Below are 16789 nucleotides of genomic sequence, written 5' to 3' on the forward strand. Positions count from 1 at the left end.
GGTCATACATCAAATCTTATAATTAGTATTCTTATAATTATAATGAAAAGAAGAGTGTCAAATATAATAAATTACATCAATCGAAATGATATAATAAAAAATGTCTACAAAGTTTGGAAGAAAATATTGATTATGTGTGGAACATGGTAGAACGAACATTGCGCAATATCTGTAAAATAAACAAAAACACCGGAATAATTTTACTCTGCTTTATTGTCATTGTATTCAATTAAATTTAATTTTAGCTTTAATTAGCAATATTAATTATGCTCCTATTGAGCCGAAAAAAATATTGGATTTAGAAAATAAGAAAAATTAAAAATACCTTTCGAAGTATTTTCCCCAAATTTTAAGTAAAATGTCAAAATGTAGCATCCTTCTTTTTCAGTTTTTTTGATAGAAAATATTGATTATAAACGCAATAAACTACTGAATTTAATATTGAGAGAATCAGCCATATTGTTTTCAAAGCTGAACCAGATATATTTATGAAACATCTCCATCGAATTATTTTACAACGGAGTAAATTTTTGTAATATTCCAAAAATTATACGATTTGAGATGTGACATTATACATATATACAATATTGGGTTGGCGCACGTTTATTAAACATCCTGTATAAAACTGCAGACTATCTTGAAAAACTACACTTCAATATAATAGAAAGTTATAGGGTGGATGGAATTTTCGAGGGGACAGCCTTCACGTATCTAATTTGACCTATAAACTATATCAACCATATCAACCTGATTTAAAAATCCCGTAAAAATTCTTATTTTAAACTCGTAATGCTACACTGACACAGTAATACTGACACTGTAAATTTCCTTTTATACACATGCAGAAACAGTAATTGCTTGCCTAGACCTCCTATTTGGCAGGATTTTGGGGAAGTTGCACAGTTCGCATTCTCCTCAACTTAACTCCTTTCACCTTCTAACTCCGAATAAAACAGCGTATCGGCAAATTTCATTTCGTAATTTGTGGTGATCCCTACCCTCGCTATGTTAGCAAAGGCATAAAAACAATTTAGTATTTGTGAAATCTGCCGCTATTACAAATACTTGATTGTCGTCAAATAGGCGGAAGTATTTTGTGATCGGAATTTTCAAGACGAAAGACCGTTTTCGTTAATCCAGCGATAAAAACCTTAAATGTGTTCTGTAGAGTTGCAAATTTCCCTAAGTGGTACAGCGGTTTCTCCTGTTACTAAGCTGTTTGTGCAAAGTTTGATGTGTGTCGTTCGAATAAGTCCGAGCGAACATTTCGTTCACTTTTCGTCGTCATTCTTAACAAGTCGGAGTGAGATGGATTGGTGCGCGGAGCGCTCGGGATGAAATTGCCTACCAAACTCGGTTTATACAAAAATAACGCTCACAGACTGAGTAGCACTGATATTAATACAAATTTAAGATTGTATAAAATTCGACGTTTATTAAAACTTCCATGGTAACTGTAGTTATTGTAGAAGATGATAGATGGTCTAGATATCGTAATAGATGGTTCAGATGTTGGTTAATTCAGGTTAATTAAGTTTAAATTAACTGGCCCAGTAGATAATCATTTCAAAAAATCTCATCAGCTATCAAAAAACTTTGTAGATGTAGAATTACGTTGAATAGAATAACACCTGTTCTTTCAGCAGTTCAAGCAATTGCTGAAAGAACAGATGTTATCCGCGGAAGTGTAAAAAGCATTTTACATCGCAACATACTTCATCCATACAAGCCAAAGTTTATAAATTCCTTAAAAGCACAAAATTTTGACATGATTCTATTCACCTTTTTGGTTAGTAAGTATACAAAAAGAGAGTCCTGGGTTGCGAGAATACACGAATTTTATAATTTAATGCCTTAATCAATAACCTTTCACAACAGATGTGCGGTACATCGAATAGTCAAGGCATTGTTGCTTGTTTTTTAGACAGAAGACAGTAAGGTCAAAAAAGCTACTTTGTAATGCCAATGTAACTGGCATTCATACATCTGTATATACATAATTCAAAACACGTTAAAGAGCGCCTTCTGGAAATGTACTGGGGCTGCGTAATCTCACGTACCACGGGCAATTTTGTCCCCCCAGATAACCTGATTTGATCCCAATGGACTGTGTTTAAATAGGAATTTTTACATCAAAACCTTTATAAAAAATATCATTTTGCGATGTCGATCATTTTCAGGTTTCAATTATTCGAGAATGTATCTTAAACAAAAGTCACACATTACGTGTGACCCTGTATATCCAAACAGCCGAAAGGGTCGCAAAGTTGGTCGTAACATGAGGAAGACAAGTCGAGGGCAGCGTGGCCCGATCTCCGATTGCAATTAATTCTGCCCAGCTTCGGCACTAATTTGCATCTGCGGACAGTTCCTGGGGTCCCTCTGCAAAGGCGGGCCGCCATTGGCCGGGGCCCACTACCCCTTTCTAGCCCGTTGCTTTAATTATGGCTCGGACGGTAGGGCACATCAAAAGTGTCGTCAAAGGGTCGAGTATACCGAAACTGAAATCTGTTTACCCGCTTGTGATGTTGTGCAGAAAGGTACATATGTATGTATATGATGAGAAACGGTGGAGTGGAAATTCAATTAAAGGTTACGTCAGGTTGAGATTTGATCGATACGCTTGACCCTTCGTTGGGCTTTGTTGGCTGTGATGTTCTTTTTTTTTATATTTTCCCAAGAAGAATATGCACACATAATTGGTTTCCTGACAATAAATGTTTTGCTGCAAGACGGCTTTATTATCGCCGATACGTTGAATGGCTCGGGGATTGGTTACCGAGCAACACTCTCTTAACGTTGCCCCGGTGGCGGAACTTATTTCGTATCTACAAGGGATTATTCTCGTCTCAGTCAGTATCTCATTCTTTCGTCTGCTTCTTTCGGAGAAAAGAGGAACGGTTCCCTGTGTCGAGCAACTAAAAAAGGCTGTGTTTACATATATTTTTTCTCAGAAATCTGTGGACTATAATATGGTCAATACCGAAAATCTTGAAAAATTTTTCCGGCGAAATTCGTATTTTTGGAAAGTCTGGCAACAAGACCTATACACGGAATGATCCCGAAAACAAATGACGTCTCACGTTGAGCGTAATAGACCGGGTTGGGATAACAAAAGAATGCTGCGTCGTTGCCAGTTTGTAATAAATCATAAAATATATCCAATTTTATGTATTCTATAGGATTTACCATTTATCAGTAGAAGGTAATGCACGCAATTGTATATTTGCTGCTGCCTAGAAAATAGAAATTTCCGTATTAATCAAGATTTTTTGTGCAAAAACATTCAAGAAATTGAACCCAACAAGATCTTTCTCGTACAAAATTTCAAATAATATTCGTATATATTTGCGACATATGAAACATGACAAAGCAAGAATTTCACGTTAGAATAGCGGCGACCCGCGTCGCGAACTGCTTTATGAAATTTCGAGTTCCTCGCTCAAAAATGAAATGTAGTCACATTACAATATTGATGTCAAGATTTCTTAAGGAGATATTTCAATAATTTAATAACGTCTGCTGCTAGCAGGTAACTCCTACTACGGCGTGTACTTATGCTTGAATCGCGAAGTTATTTGCTTCCATTATATTATGAGCATAACTGCACTACAGAAAAGTTGCTTGTTACCTACCATAGCAGGAGATACTTTAGAGTATATTCTTCCAAATTACGAATTGGTTTACTAAAAAAATCCCATGGTTCAAAGCTCATGCCTCAAGAAAGTGCACTCACAACAGATATAAGAAAATATGCCCCCGGAGAAAAGTCTCCAGTTTTAATTTAGCTCGCGAGCAGAAAGTGTAAAAGCGGTGTCAACTTGAAAATCGATATTTTTAGCTGGCGAATAAATGACTCTAATAGCGTCCATTCCCATTGAAACACATAATTTGAGAATGTATGATACACATTTTCTAATTGAACGTTTTTCTCTAGTGTAAACGTGCCGTGCTGTGAGCCTCGAACCAGAGTGACCGTTGGCCGGTGTCGACCAATGGCGCGACTGCAAGGGCGGGTACACCTTCTGGCTGTAACAGAAGGTCACTATTGTGTGCTGGACATAGTTAGGGAAGGGAGAACGTAAGAGATGGTTCAGTTTAATTTGATCAGAAATCAGTTTGATTTTATGGAATTTTTTTGTTTTTGTTATATGTTTTGATTGTTGGTAAACGTTTCTCTTTTACTTCGTTTCATTTAAACCCTAAAACTAGGCTTTAACGTTCCTTTTCTTTGCATGATCTTCACATTACTGCAGAAATCTTTATTAGCCACGAAAGCTCTGTTTTAGCCTATCGCAAGTTACGCAATTTCACGGCTCAGCTAATTTTTCCTTATATTCATAACTAGCGACGTAACACTTAATCATAACGAATACATAATGAATTAGTAAAAATTAGATGTTGCCGCGTAGGGCGGATTAGTAAACCCCAAACACGCTGAAAATTCGAGCCATTAATCTTAATAGCACCGGGTAAGACGTCGTTTTCAGTCTTTCCTAGCAAAGAGTGTACTACATATTTAAATGAAGCTTACTAAAGCTCAGTGGCGGTGCGAATTTCCTGCATCTCAGATTTCAAAGAAACTCTCGTTCAAAGGATATTAATTAATGATTGCTTTTAGCGCAACAATGTAAATTCAATTTTTTTCTAAATTGCTCGCACGTATTCAGATCTGGACACCACGGAGGCTCCATGGTTTTTTTTATGGACGAATCTCCTGAAAATTCTAGAAGCGTTCGTAATAATTTTTCTGAACAAATTGGCGAATGTTATTCAGGTGGTATTATTTGACGGAATTCCATGAAAAGCGCTGCGCTAATGTCTTCCTTAAAACCGGGCACAGCGGGAGAGTTATTCCCGTGGCTGAGGGAATAAGTGCAAGTGGCTCAAAACAACACACCGCGAGATACGGCGTGCCAGTCAAGTAGGCCGTGCCACAGACAGCAGCAGCCATTGTGCTCCATTCATCTAATTAGCGTTGGCTGAACTGAGCGGGACGCATTCACATGCGAGACTTATCGCTCTTACACTCATTAGAGATGGATTAATCTATCACAAATTTCTCTCATCTGAGCCACCGTACAACGTATAGGCTTTGCTCTCGTATGAAAGGAGGACAGGGATGGATTTCGATTCGGAACAGCGAGACTCATGGTGTAGTTTGGATTGAATTACCGAATACAAATCAACAATCATCGATATATTTACGGCGCATACCTAAGATCGTAAATTCGTTTCAAGTCTGGAATAAATTGCGGTTTAAAGTGGGTTTTCAAAAAATGTTATGTATAGTTACGGTTCTGAACTACGATACGGTCCTGTATCAGGAGTCCTCTAAACAACAACAGACGAACTTCTTAGCAACCTCAATGTCTAATTTATCATCAAAAGACAAAGCAATCGTCTATTCAAGTAGGTTTTGGTAGTGCGTGGATTTGGTTTTTGCCAGTCAGTTAAGAAGATTAAATTCACATTCAATTTGCCCCCCAGGAACGTAAAACCCAGCTCTGCTAATTATTTACCAATTAAATTACTTCCAAGAAAATTCTTATAAATTGGAAAATGAAAACTCGATATTTCAACTCTTCTAACAATAACCAAATTATTAGACAAAACCAACGACACCTATGAGGTGTTCCTCATACCTAAAATCCTCACTTAAATCCCACCCCAAATTTCGGACCACCCTACCCTCACTTCATTTGTTTAGGGCTCTTTAAGGTATGATACGCCTATGGAACACCACTGCCAGTTTTGTATCGCGCCACCTCGCGGTGAATAGATTTTAACGAAATAAAGCTGTGGCTTGCTTTAGTTCGTCGTCTGTAATTAAGAGGGAGCCAAGACGCGAAAGCGCTAATAATTTATTAAGAGGGTTTGCGTGTAACGAACGAGGGTTGATTTGAAATTTGAAATTTAGGGGATTTATAAAGTTCGCCGGCAGGGTTGATGTTGTGCTTCGAATGGGAACAATATTTAATTGCGCTGCTTCAAGTAGCTTATATGATTTTTCATAGTTGTTAAAACCATTTAACGTGAAATTTTTATTTCACTATAATATTTGTTTTAACTTTTATTATTTTCATTTGCAGAATTCTTGCCGAAATTAGATATCAGAAGGCATCTTTGAAAATAGGAGAGAAGCAGTAGATTCCAAATGCGATGACAAAACATTATGTGTAATTTTGTACATATTTTTTAAATTAATATAGACGTATTTTGGTAGTAATGTTTAATTTTACCTTAAGGGAGAACTGAATATGCACAAAGAAAGTCAAAACTTAAATGGCACAACTTCATCTTGTTGGGTAAAAATGAAGTTGTCTGATTTGAAAATTTTTTCGTGGAAAATTTTGCGTAAGAAACTTTTTGGGATATCTTTTATTTTCACAAAAAAAAACTTGTCCTATTGAATTTTTTGAGCATTTCATTTAAAATTTTATATTTCGTATCAGGATAGCAGAAATGTAAGGAGATATGTTTAACTCCTAACAGTTCTCGAAGGAAGCTGCGACAAACCCATATGTTTCATACATATATGGCGGAATATTACTGAATTCATTTCGTATCAGGAATGTAGAAATAACATCGGATGATCAAGAACTAAACATATCTATCTATCTCTTCGCGTTTCTGCATTCTTGATACGAAAGATTTTCGAAGGCCTGCTTAAGGTAGCATTTTACTGAAAATGTAACATTTCATATCAGGACATCAGAAATTCAAGGAGGTACATTTAACTCCTAATAGCTCTCGAACTGGCCTTTTTACAAATCAGTGTGGCCCATACATATGCAGCGGAACTTTACTGAATTTAACACTTCGTATCAGGTAAACAGAAATGCAAGGAGGTGTATTTAGATCCTGATAGTTCTCGAATGGACCTTCGACATACCAATATTATTCATACATATACGGCGGAATTTTACGGAATTTAACATTTGGTATCAGGACAGCAGAAATGCAAGGAGGTATTTAAAAGGAAAAATCACGAATTTCTTATTAGTTTATTTCATTATCCTCTTGCGCAGCCACCATTTTATCATAAACGTTTAACATGTATTCGCAATACATATACTGCAGAGTAGGCCGACTAACAAAAATTCAGATCAACTGGGAATTTATTTAGGATACTTTGGAAACATAAACTCATGCCAAGTTTGTAATAGATTTTATTTAAATACACACTGAAATAGGTAATCAGCTTAGGAACACTTTTATATTAAATATTTTTCAATGTAGCCCGTACAACTTACTGTGCTACAAAATGTCCGTTGACAAAAGAAAATATTCGAAACAACACTTTCAAAAAACATGTAAAATCAACCGCAATACGCAATTTTCAATGAAATGTACCGCCAAACCTTTTTGACTGCGCCTTACTGAGATCAACAGCGTAAAGGAAAATTTTGATTTAACTTATCACCTAAGGTTGGACACGCAATACTCTGCTAACTAAATACAGTCATTCAGTTAACAGAATATTGTATCTCAATTATGTTAGTATGATAACTAACATAAGTTGCCTGGCAGTAACCACTAATTTAGTACTTTGGCTGCAATCAAAAAAGTAAATTAAAGATGATAGTTGTATAAAAGGTACTGATAAGGTAAACTGGCCGATTAATAAAAATATCCTTAAAGACCCTGGTCCTCAGTCATCTAACTTATGAAACACTAACAGTTTGCCTAGATTACATTATTTTAGAGCCATTGAAGAGACATTTTCCAATTAAGGTTTCAGGAGCGTTTGTAGTTTTAAATTGAAGAGTTCTTCTTCAATGACGTTACAATATTTTTTTTTTTTTGGAAATACTCTTAAGATGACACAAATTCGTATACTTACTACAATACTCTAGACAAAAATCTTGTACGCTGTTTTAAACCTATACCAGTTTCCTGTTGAAGCAGAAATTTTTGTTTGACCCTGGATCGGTTGCTATTTGTTTTAAGTATCTAACACCATCTTGAAAAACGTTGTGTATCTGTACACCAGTAATAATATTGATAATACTATACATTTTTTTAATTTAAGTAGTCCTTAAGTAGTTTCACATTAAAATACTGCCTTTTTAATAAATACTATTTACAGTCATAGCCTATGTCATACTGGCCAAATGATATGATAGGGAATGTACATAGGGTCGGTAAAGTTCGAAACGCGTTTTACTTTTAAGTACACACACTTGGTACTGATCGAATCTTAAACGCAACCCTCAGTCTCAAACAACGAAAACTTAATCTAACTACAAATATATAGTACAAATGCAATACGATAAACTCAATGATAATAATAAAAACATTGCTTTGGTATGGGTTACAAAAGAACAACACTATGCCGATAAAAAGACCGTTTTACACTATGTGTTACAAAATATAACAAAACGAGTCTTGCGAAATTTCCCAAAGAGGAAATCGGGGAAAACTGAAGGCATTAGATTCTCCTTGCGGAACAAAGAAGTATCACATAGAAACATTGGTAAACCGGCTTCAGTTTTCTCAGATTTAGGGAAAATTCACAAAACATTAACACGTTCTCTGGAAATGTTTCCAAGTCATCATCTATAGTCCGAAAAGTTTCTGGCCTAATTGGCATTATTTCTGGGCAACGATCAACAAAATTACCTAACACATTCCAATTGGCGACTAGTACGTTAAACTGGGGGGTGGGACAGGGAACCTGGGGATTCCGCCCCAGGGAAAAAGTCATGTAGCGGCTTCCTTCGATGCGATGCTCGTGGAGGAATCCTCATCTCCACTTAACATTGGCATGCTGCTGAGCAAGTGACCTTTCCCCTGGTTCACCACACATTTTCTCATGTGTTTCTCCAAGGTAGACGGTACCGAGAAAGGCATTTCGCAGAACCTGCATCGGTACACGTCCTTTCCCACTCTGCCATGAGTCTTCATGTGCCTGGTGAGCTTAGAGCTCTGCGCGCAGGCATAGGAACATAGCTCACACTTGTAGGGTTTTTCCCCGGTGTGGGATCGACGGTGTACAGTAAGATTAGAGCAATTTTTGAAAATTTTCCCACAGTACTCGCACGTGTCGTTACGTCGCGACTCCTTCTTTATCAGTGGATTGGGCAACAAAGAACTGGGTCCCGGAATACCTTTGGTCTCTCTCGGCAACCCTGATAACCACCAGTCGTTCCGTTCCAAATCCATCTTCAGTCGTTTCGTTGCTTCGTATGTGTCGTTGAACGGGGGAAATAAGGGCAGGGGCTGCGGTGGCGGGCCCACTAACATCCCTTTGGCGAACTCTTCTCGGATTTTCAACTGCGTGGCCAGAGACGTATTGTTGTTGTCTCTGTCTTTGCTCGCTTGCATTTGCAGCTTCAACGCAGAACTGCTCTCTTGCAAGGCCTGTTTATAGGCTTCACTGTATTGGGCGATATTGCTTAAACCAAACTTGTCCATGAGTTCGCCGACAAGGGAAGCTTGGTTAGGATTCACGTTTTTTGGCCCTTGACTGGGTACGCTCAAATCTTCCGCCTCTTCGTCTTCGGGTTCCAAGTCTTCTTCCTCGTCGTCCTCCTCGTCTAAATCCTCGTCCTCTTCGCTGTCTTCGCCGTCTAATGTTTCAAGCGAGCCGGCATTGCTAGTCCGGTCTTCCGGCGTCCTATGCACCTTCATGTGCCTCTTGAGTTTGCTACTGCCCGCGTAAGCTTGATTGCACATCGTACACTTATAAGGCAATTCACCGGTGTGCGATCTCCTGTGCACTTCCAGGTTATTGAGGAAGCGAAATTTCTTTCCGCAATACTGGCAGGCGTGTACCGATTCTGGTGCAGTGGAGTTTCTGGGCGATCCAGGTTTCCCTGGGGGAGTCGACGCAGATTTGGGAGTGTTCACCAAGTGCTCATCTCCGCTGCTCTTGTTGGGCGGCGATGTACTGGGCGGTCTACTCGAGCTGTTTCCACTGCTCAAGCTGTGGTTGTTGTTGTTATTGTTTCCTGCCGCGGGATTGCCAGCGCTGCTGGACGAACTGATGTTATTGTTTGGAATAATTGTGTGTGGCACTTGCGAGGGCGAGGGACTTGTAAAAGGCGGTGAAAGCTTCCTGGGGCTCGGGGAGCTCGCCTGTGCTACCCCAGGACTTGTTGTTCCTGCTAATGCTCTCAACCGCTGTGAGTAAAAATCCAGTTGCGGTTCCAATGTTAAGGGTTGATTGGGGGTGTTCCGATCCCTTGGAGGTAAACTGTTGACCGAACTGGATCTTTCCGTCACCGGGGACGGAAAACTGTGGGGCTGGGCGGCCACTGCGGCCGCAGCAGCCGCCAAATTGAGACCGTGGTGCCTGAACTGCTCGCTAACCAGCTGATCGATGCGGTAATGGTGTTCGGGTCGCGAAAATAACGGTGCGGGAGGGAGGTTGGGATTCATCCCGTGACTCATCGGAGGCAAAGGTAACCGTAACAAACCGCTCACGCCGAAGGGATTGTGAAGATCAGGCGGAGGCAGCAACGGATGCCTCAAATTAGGAACTGGATGGGGTGGCGCTCCCGACGCCCCAGACGAACACCCCGAGGAGCTGCTGGAGGCCGAACTCGAAGAATGGTTGTTGTTGCTACTGCTGCATTTTGACGATCCCGGCGATGATTCCACGTAGATTTTGATGCCGTGGGCGTGTTGGACGTGTTGCACCAGCCGCCATGCTGAGTGCAGACGCGCCTTGCACGTAGAACAAACGTAGTTGCTCGGCTCTGAAACAAACAGAAGAAATTATTAGTTAAGCGGAATGCGCACTGGGAGAGCACTATGCTAATGTCTCATTGTATGCTCATGAAGACACACACCTTCGCATTTAGCGACGCTCTTTAACACACCGGCCGCCTTATGATTTCGTTGATAGATCGGTGCTGTTTAAAGGTCGTATCTGCATATTACTTGGAGAGAAATCTCATTTCGGTATATACGGGGTCGTTGTGGCGGTCACACGGGCTATCAGATGTCGGCAAGCCATTACGCCCCCGGTCGGGGCGCCGTCGGGCGGGATAATACAGTGAAAAATCGGAAATGAAATATTGCTCGGACGTTTGCGTTGGAAATTCACAGTTCACAGGGTGTGCACTACGTGACGTGCCTTCGCAACGCCATCGTGGACCAGCAGTGCCATCAGACACTTTTATATGCCATCACATATCGAAACCGTGTTCCTCCACGGGCTTTTCCGCTTCCGCGGCCGTCTTCGAGGGGCCCCAATTTAAGGCGCGATCGATTCGCTAAATTACTGGGCGAGAACAATGCCCATCGCGACAGAGAAAAGAAGCTGCGTATCACCGTGCCCGTCATTATGTTCGACATCCGATTGTCGTCGTTTGGCCGCAATTCTGACCTCAGATTTGTGCATTTATCCATGGTTCCTAGCGATTATGTCAGATGCCTCGCGATAGCGAAAATGATGAATCGACTATACTTCTTTGCTATTGTTCGTTCAGACTATCTATATAAATAATACTGGATATATTTGATCTTACATGGGCAGAGAAATACAGGATGATAACTTGCAAATGCCGCGATACTATTTCTGCACTATGGAGGGGGAACACGGTTAATGCATTAACGTTTCCTTTCTCATTTACGCCCTCCAGTTGCCCAAAATATGTGATGCCCTCGAGCTTCCAGCACCTCACTTTAAAGTCAATCTCTTAAAAAATCCTTTACAGTGGTACCCCTCGAAGCTACAGCGTTGACCATAATTATTGCAACTTTTAAGATTGATTTGTATTTTTGTTCAAATCGAAGGGACAAATGCGCCACCCTGTACACACGTCCTTTATTGAACTACCTTTACTTATAAGAGAAAGGAATCGTATTATCTCTTCTTATATTCACTGGTATAAACAAATGGTGTTTCTAAGCCGGCCCAAATTACTGGTTCTCAGTTCTTGTATTCAATTCGACTATTGTTTAGTGAATTTTCCGCTATCGCCCGAAGTAAAACGTGTAGTGGCTACATTAGAACCAGAGTGATTAATTTTCATAAAAATGGTGTAACGCAAGTCGAAATAGCTAGAAATTTACAACTTCGTAAATCGACAGTGTGGAGGGTCATCAAACAATTTGTTCGTACTGGTAGTAAAACACCATTAAAAACACTGGCAGACCCAGAAAGTCCTCCAAGCAATTGAACTGGGAGATTTTACATATTGCGAAAATACGTCCTTTCCTATTTTCAACGAAAATTCTGGGTGAAAAAATCAGTCAAGCAGGACCATCTGGCCTTTCAAGTCGAACAATACGGCGAAGACTTTGCGAAAATAGCTTAAGTAGTTATAGACCTGCCAAAAGGCCTTTTTTTGCTCAAACCACATTCACTGAACACCAAATGATTGGAAAAAGTTCGTATTTAGTGACGAGCGGAAGTTTAATTTATTTAGAAGTGATGGTGTGGTTTACGTAACGCGACCTAAAGGCCATAGATTGGATCCGAAACACATTTGTCTCGCCGTGAAACATGGAGGATGATCTGTAATGGTGTGGGAGCGCTTTTCGTCATTTGGTAATGGGTCCTCTACACAAAATTGAGAGAAGGATGGACGAGTTTAAATACAGAGACATTTTGGGGATCGTTTTGGAACTCCATATAGATGAGGACATGACGCCTCAATACAACTTCCAACACGGTAACGACCTAAAGCATACCTCTAAATTGGTCAAAGAGTGGTTAGAGACAGCAAAAAATTCTGTTATGAAGTGGCCGTCTCAAAGGTCTGATCTCAGTCCAATTGAGAACTTTTGGGAAATCTTGGATTAGAAAATTCCGGACCGAAAAGTTAAAAATTCCACGGAACTATTCGAATTAGTATCAAGAGCGTGATCAGAAATGGATCCGGCTATAATTGAGAAATTAATAAATTCCGTGCCAAATAAAGTAGTGAATGTAGTGACGGGTAAAGGATATTACATTAATTATTAAAAATTCCTTTTATTTTTCATTGTTAATTGTTTAACCAAAACAATTTATTTGCAATCATTTTGGCCAGTATAGAAACATAATTTGCTTATGCCTGTTAACATAAGAAGAGATAATCGTCCTTTTCTATGATAAGTAAAGGTGGTTCAATAACGGAAGTACAGTTACTCAAAAAAATATTCGTACAGCCGAACGAAAATTCTTTAAATCGTCATTTTCAACTGATTTTCTTCAAATTTCGTATAAGGAAAACTCAAATGTAAACTCAGTTTACGAGTTCGAGTAACTTTTGAAAATTTAATTTTTAGAGTGCTTTTCAGGGGCTTAAAAACGCCGTTTTGGAAATTTCTTGAGCGGTGCAAATTTTTCAGTAACAATTCAATAATCTGGCAGAGGGAATTTTTCTACGTATATCCTGAAAATTTGATCAAAATTGCACCACAAATAAGGCAGCTGCCACCTCGTAAAACCGCCAAACACTGACAGTTTTCAGGCGAAGTCATGAAATTTAGATATTTTCGACGACTTTAAAAGGCTACAACTCTCTTATTTGTTCTAATTTGATCAAATTTTCAGAATATACGGTAAAAAGTCCCCTCTACAGGATTATTAAAACTATTAAAACACTACTGAAAAATTTTCACCGTACAAGAAGTGTCCAAAACGGAATTTTTTTAAGCCCCTGAAAAGCACTCTAAAAATTAAATTTTCAAAAGTTGCTTGAGCACGTAACCCGAGTTTAGGTTGGAATTTTCCTTATACAAAATCAGTGGAAAATCAAGGATTTTTTTCCGGCTGTATGAATACTTTTTTGAGTAACTGTATGTACAGTGTGGCGCATTTGTCCATTCAATTGAAACAAAGGTACAAATCAACTTTAAAAATTGCAAAAATTATGACCAACACTGTACATTTGATTTTGGAAAATCGTCTAAAACCCGTTGTGGGTTAAGACTATTTAGTTAGGCGCGTTGGAAGGAGAATGGTAGAACAACCTACCTTAACAAAAAAATCAGTGAACGCGTGCTTCGTTGTCTCTGTTACGACAGAGCGATTAATGAGCTCGAAAGGGGGCATCTTATACCATTGTTACCAGCACACGTATACCGGTTTTAAATGCGTTCTCATCTGTTCATCTCTAAATTATGAACGCGCGAGCTACCCATCTTTTTCCAGTCCGTGCCATCCTCCCTTTTACGGCACGTAGTCGTGTGGACAAGACAAGGTGATTTGAATAATTAGCCGGGCAGGGGGCTGCTTTCGGGCACCCTGTTTTTACACGCGACAAAAAAAAATTTAAGATAGTGCATCTGCTCCATGCGAGAAGAAGTCTTAAAATTCGTGGTTTATTAAGACGCGTGAGTCACGGGGCATTGTCCAGTTTAACCCTATGCCACATGTCACCCTTTTAATGTCCTCTAATAGAACCGGCCAGGCGTATAAAAAAGTTTAAAGTTCTCTAATCCCCATGGGGGATGATAATAACGTCGATGGTCATCAAGTACCGGGACATGTGTCCCAGCGGGGGGCCAAAAACAAAAGATCCACAATTGCGCCAGATGACAGACCTCCGATAACGTTAGAACCATACGAAATCGATGTGCGCTCACGATGCCGGTAGCAGGGGGGCGCATTGAAAAATTTGCTCATCGGCATTAGAAAATTCGCTCATAAAAATTCCAACAACATAAATCAGGAACGCCGCGTTTCGCATTTTTTCTTGACCCCGTAAAAACACATTTCGGGGCCGGCCTTAAATCTTTGGCCTTCCTCGGACTCGAATAAGGGTGTGGGAGTGCCCCCTGAATACGAGATACGGCTTTGGACAGGCCACAAAAGAAACGCGGGTTTAAAAATTTGAATATCGCGGTCATTCCGGCCTTATCTTTGGCATTAGGGATATAATCTCGGTGAATGTTGTTTGACGGATGGGCCTTTAAAGCTCCTTTAAATTGAATGTGTGGCCGGTTCGGGTGTAAAGTAAAAATATCCTCGAGATTAAGTATATTGATATTGGATCTTATTTGATCTTTGGTTGGAGTTCAAGTTCGAACATAAATGGGAAGGCGAAAATCGTATATGGAGCCACTGAAGATGGCAAGAGTGTATTTGGTTTTCTACACTTGGTATACATGGCGTCTCAGACAAATTTTTAAAAAAGCAAAGGAGCGTTTTTGAAAATGTAGTAACTTGCCGGTGTCTGAGTAATAAGGCCTTTTCTAACTCACGTTGATATAGAGTGCGAGCCTCTAACCTGGAATAAATTCAGTAAATCCATAACAGTTTTTTTTTTCCGGAAACATGCTCGGACACATTGATTAGTTTTTTAAATTGCGCTTTTTTTATGTAAGAAAACTTTATACAGTGTGTCCTAAATTAAAGATATGAAATCATCGATTATTTTGTTAAATGGAAATCCGAATTTTTTAACGAGTATTCTTAAAGAATATACCAAGTTACACATGCGCACAAAATGACAAATTTTTATTCAGTTTAAAAATGGTATTCGAAAAAGTATTCGTTTATCATTTTTTGTCAAACTGGGTCGAGGTCTTGGGACAATGTTGAACAATTGAGAAGAATAACATCGAGTTTTAGTTGCATTGAGCAAGGATATTTATTAGTTTATCGGTCTGTGAGAAACATCGTTGTTGAAAAATCGATGAGAATGCTGTACTTAACTGAAACCCACAAGGTTGAAATTTTAATGATGATTGGATACGGAGATGAGACAAGAACACAAAACGAAGTTATTTATTTATTCAAAGAGAAGTATCCACTCATATCGCAAAATACCGTAAGCTAGATTGAAAAGAGTTTCGGGAAAATGGGCATTTTAGAAAAACAATCATCGTCGGAGTGCGCTCAATGAAAGCAAAATTAATGTACTTCTCTCTGTTCAAGAAAATCCTCATGTCTCCACTAGACAGATAGCTAGGGAACTCGAAATTAGCTAGTCTTCGGTAGCAAGATTTCTTAAAACCCAAAAATTACATCCTTATAAAATGACAATCCTCCAGGAATTCACCGAAGATGATCCGGATAGAAAACTCCAGTTTTGCGAACAAATGATGGATCTACTAAACAGAAATGTTCTAAACATAGAAAACGTCCTATTTTCCGATGAATCGACGTTTATGTTAAATGAAGAGGTAAATCGTCAAAATTGTTATAAATGGGCTGACAACAACCCACACCGGATGAGGAAAGGCCCCACTCGACATCTAAAAAAAAGTCACTCTTTGGGCAAGAATTGTTGTTCATCGAGTAATAGGATCAATTTTCTCCCAAAGAAACCCAATGGAGCAGGATATTTGGAATTCTTGCAGGAAAAACTAGTTCCGAATTTGGTTAGAACGTTCTCTGATTCGGTTGAAGCCGATGTCCCGAAGAGAAATATCTGGTTTCAACAAGACGGTGATCTTCATTTTCCAAGACGTATCCGTAAGTATCTGGATGACGTATATCCAGGCAGATGGACTGATAAAAGAGGGCCCTTTGAATGGCCGCTCAAGTCTCCGAATTTAACACTTGTGGACTATTTCTTATGGAGATACTTGAAAAGCAAAATTTTTAAGACCAAACTGGAAAGAATCGAGGAGTTGCAAGAACGAATAAGACAGGAATGTAGGCTAACTTCCGCCGAAATAATTAAACATGTTGCAATGTTCATTTACGTTTAGAGTATTGTCAGTTAGTAAATGGAGAACATTTTGAGCATTTATTAAAGAAACATTACTGAGTTCGATCAGACTTCTTAATTTTCCACACTAGTTGCTGTTTGTTAAATCTTTTAAACGGCAAGGATTAAAAATTTGGCATTTGGTACGTATGTGTAATTTGATATATCCTTTATGAATGTTCATAAAA

At 39.2% G+C, this 16789-nt stretch overlaps 1 protein-coding gene and 1 long non-coding RNA gene across 5 annotated transcripts in view; one reads left to right on the forward strand and one right to left on the reverse strand.

Moving 5' to 3' along the window:
* Positions 1-6225, forward strand: part of LOC136342852 (uncharacterized) — a 32931-nt gene extending 26706 nt beyond the window's left edge. For all 3 annotated transcript variants that reach the window (XR_010732698.1, XR_010732697.1, XR_010732696.1), the window contains 2 exons: positions 3938-4081; positions 6093-6225. This is a non-coding gene — a long non-coding RNA (uncharacterized lncRNA). The remainder of the gene's footprint in view (positions 1-3937; positions 4082-6092) is intronic.
* A 931-nt stretch (positions 6226-7156) lies between these two features.
* Cph (Chronophage) overlaps positions 7157-16789 on the reverse strand; it is a 32642-nt gene continuing 23009 nt past the window's right edge. For both annotated transcript variants that reach the window (XM_066289159.1, XM_066289158.1), the window contains exon 4: positions 7157-10706. In XM_066289159.1, the coding sequence (XP_066145256.1) occupies positions 8707-10706 (2000 nt within the window). In that variant the 3' untranslated portion in view covers positions 7157-8706. The remainder of the gene's footprint in view (positions 10707-16789) is intronic.

The sequence above is a fragment of the Euwallacea fornicatus genome, chromosome 13, assembly GCF_040115645.1.
Source record: "Euwallacea fornicatus isolate EFF26 chromosome 13, ASM4011564v1, whole genome shotgun sequence".
Classification (NCBI taxonomy): Eukaryota; Metazoa; Arthropoda; class Insecta; order Coleoptera; family Curculionidae; genus Euwallacea; species Euwallacea fornicatus.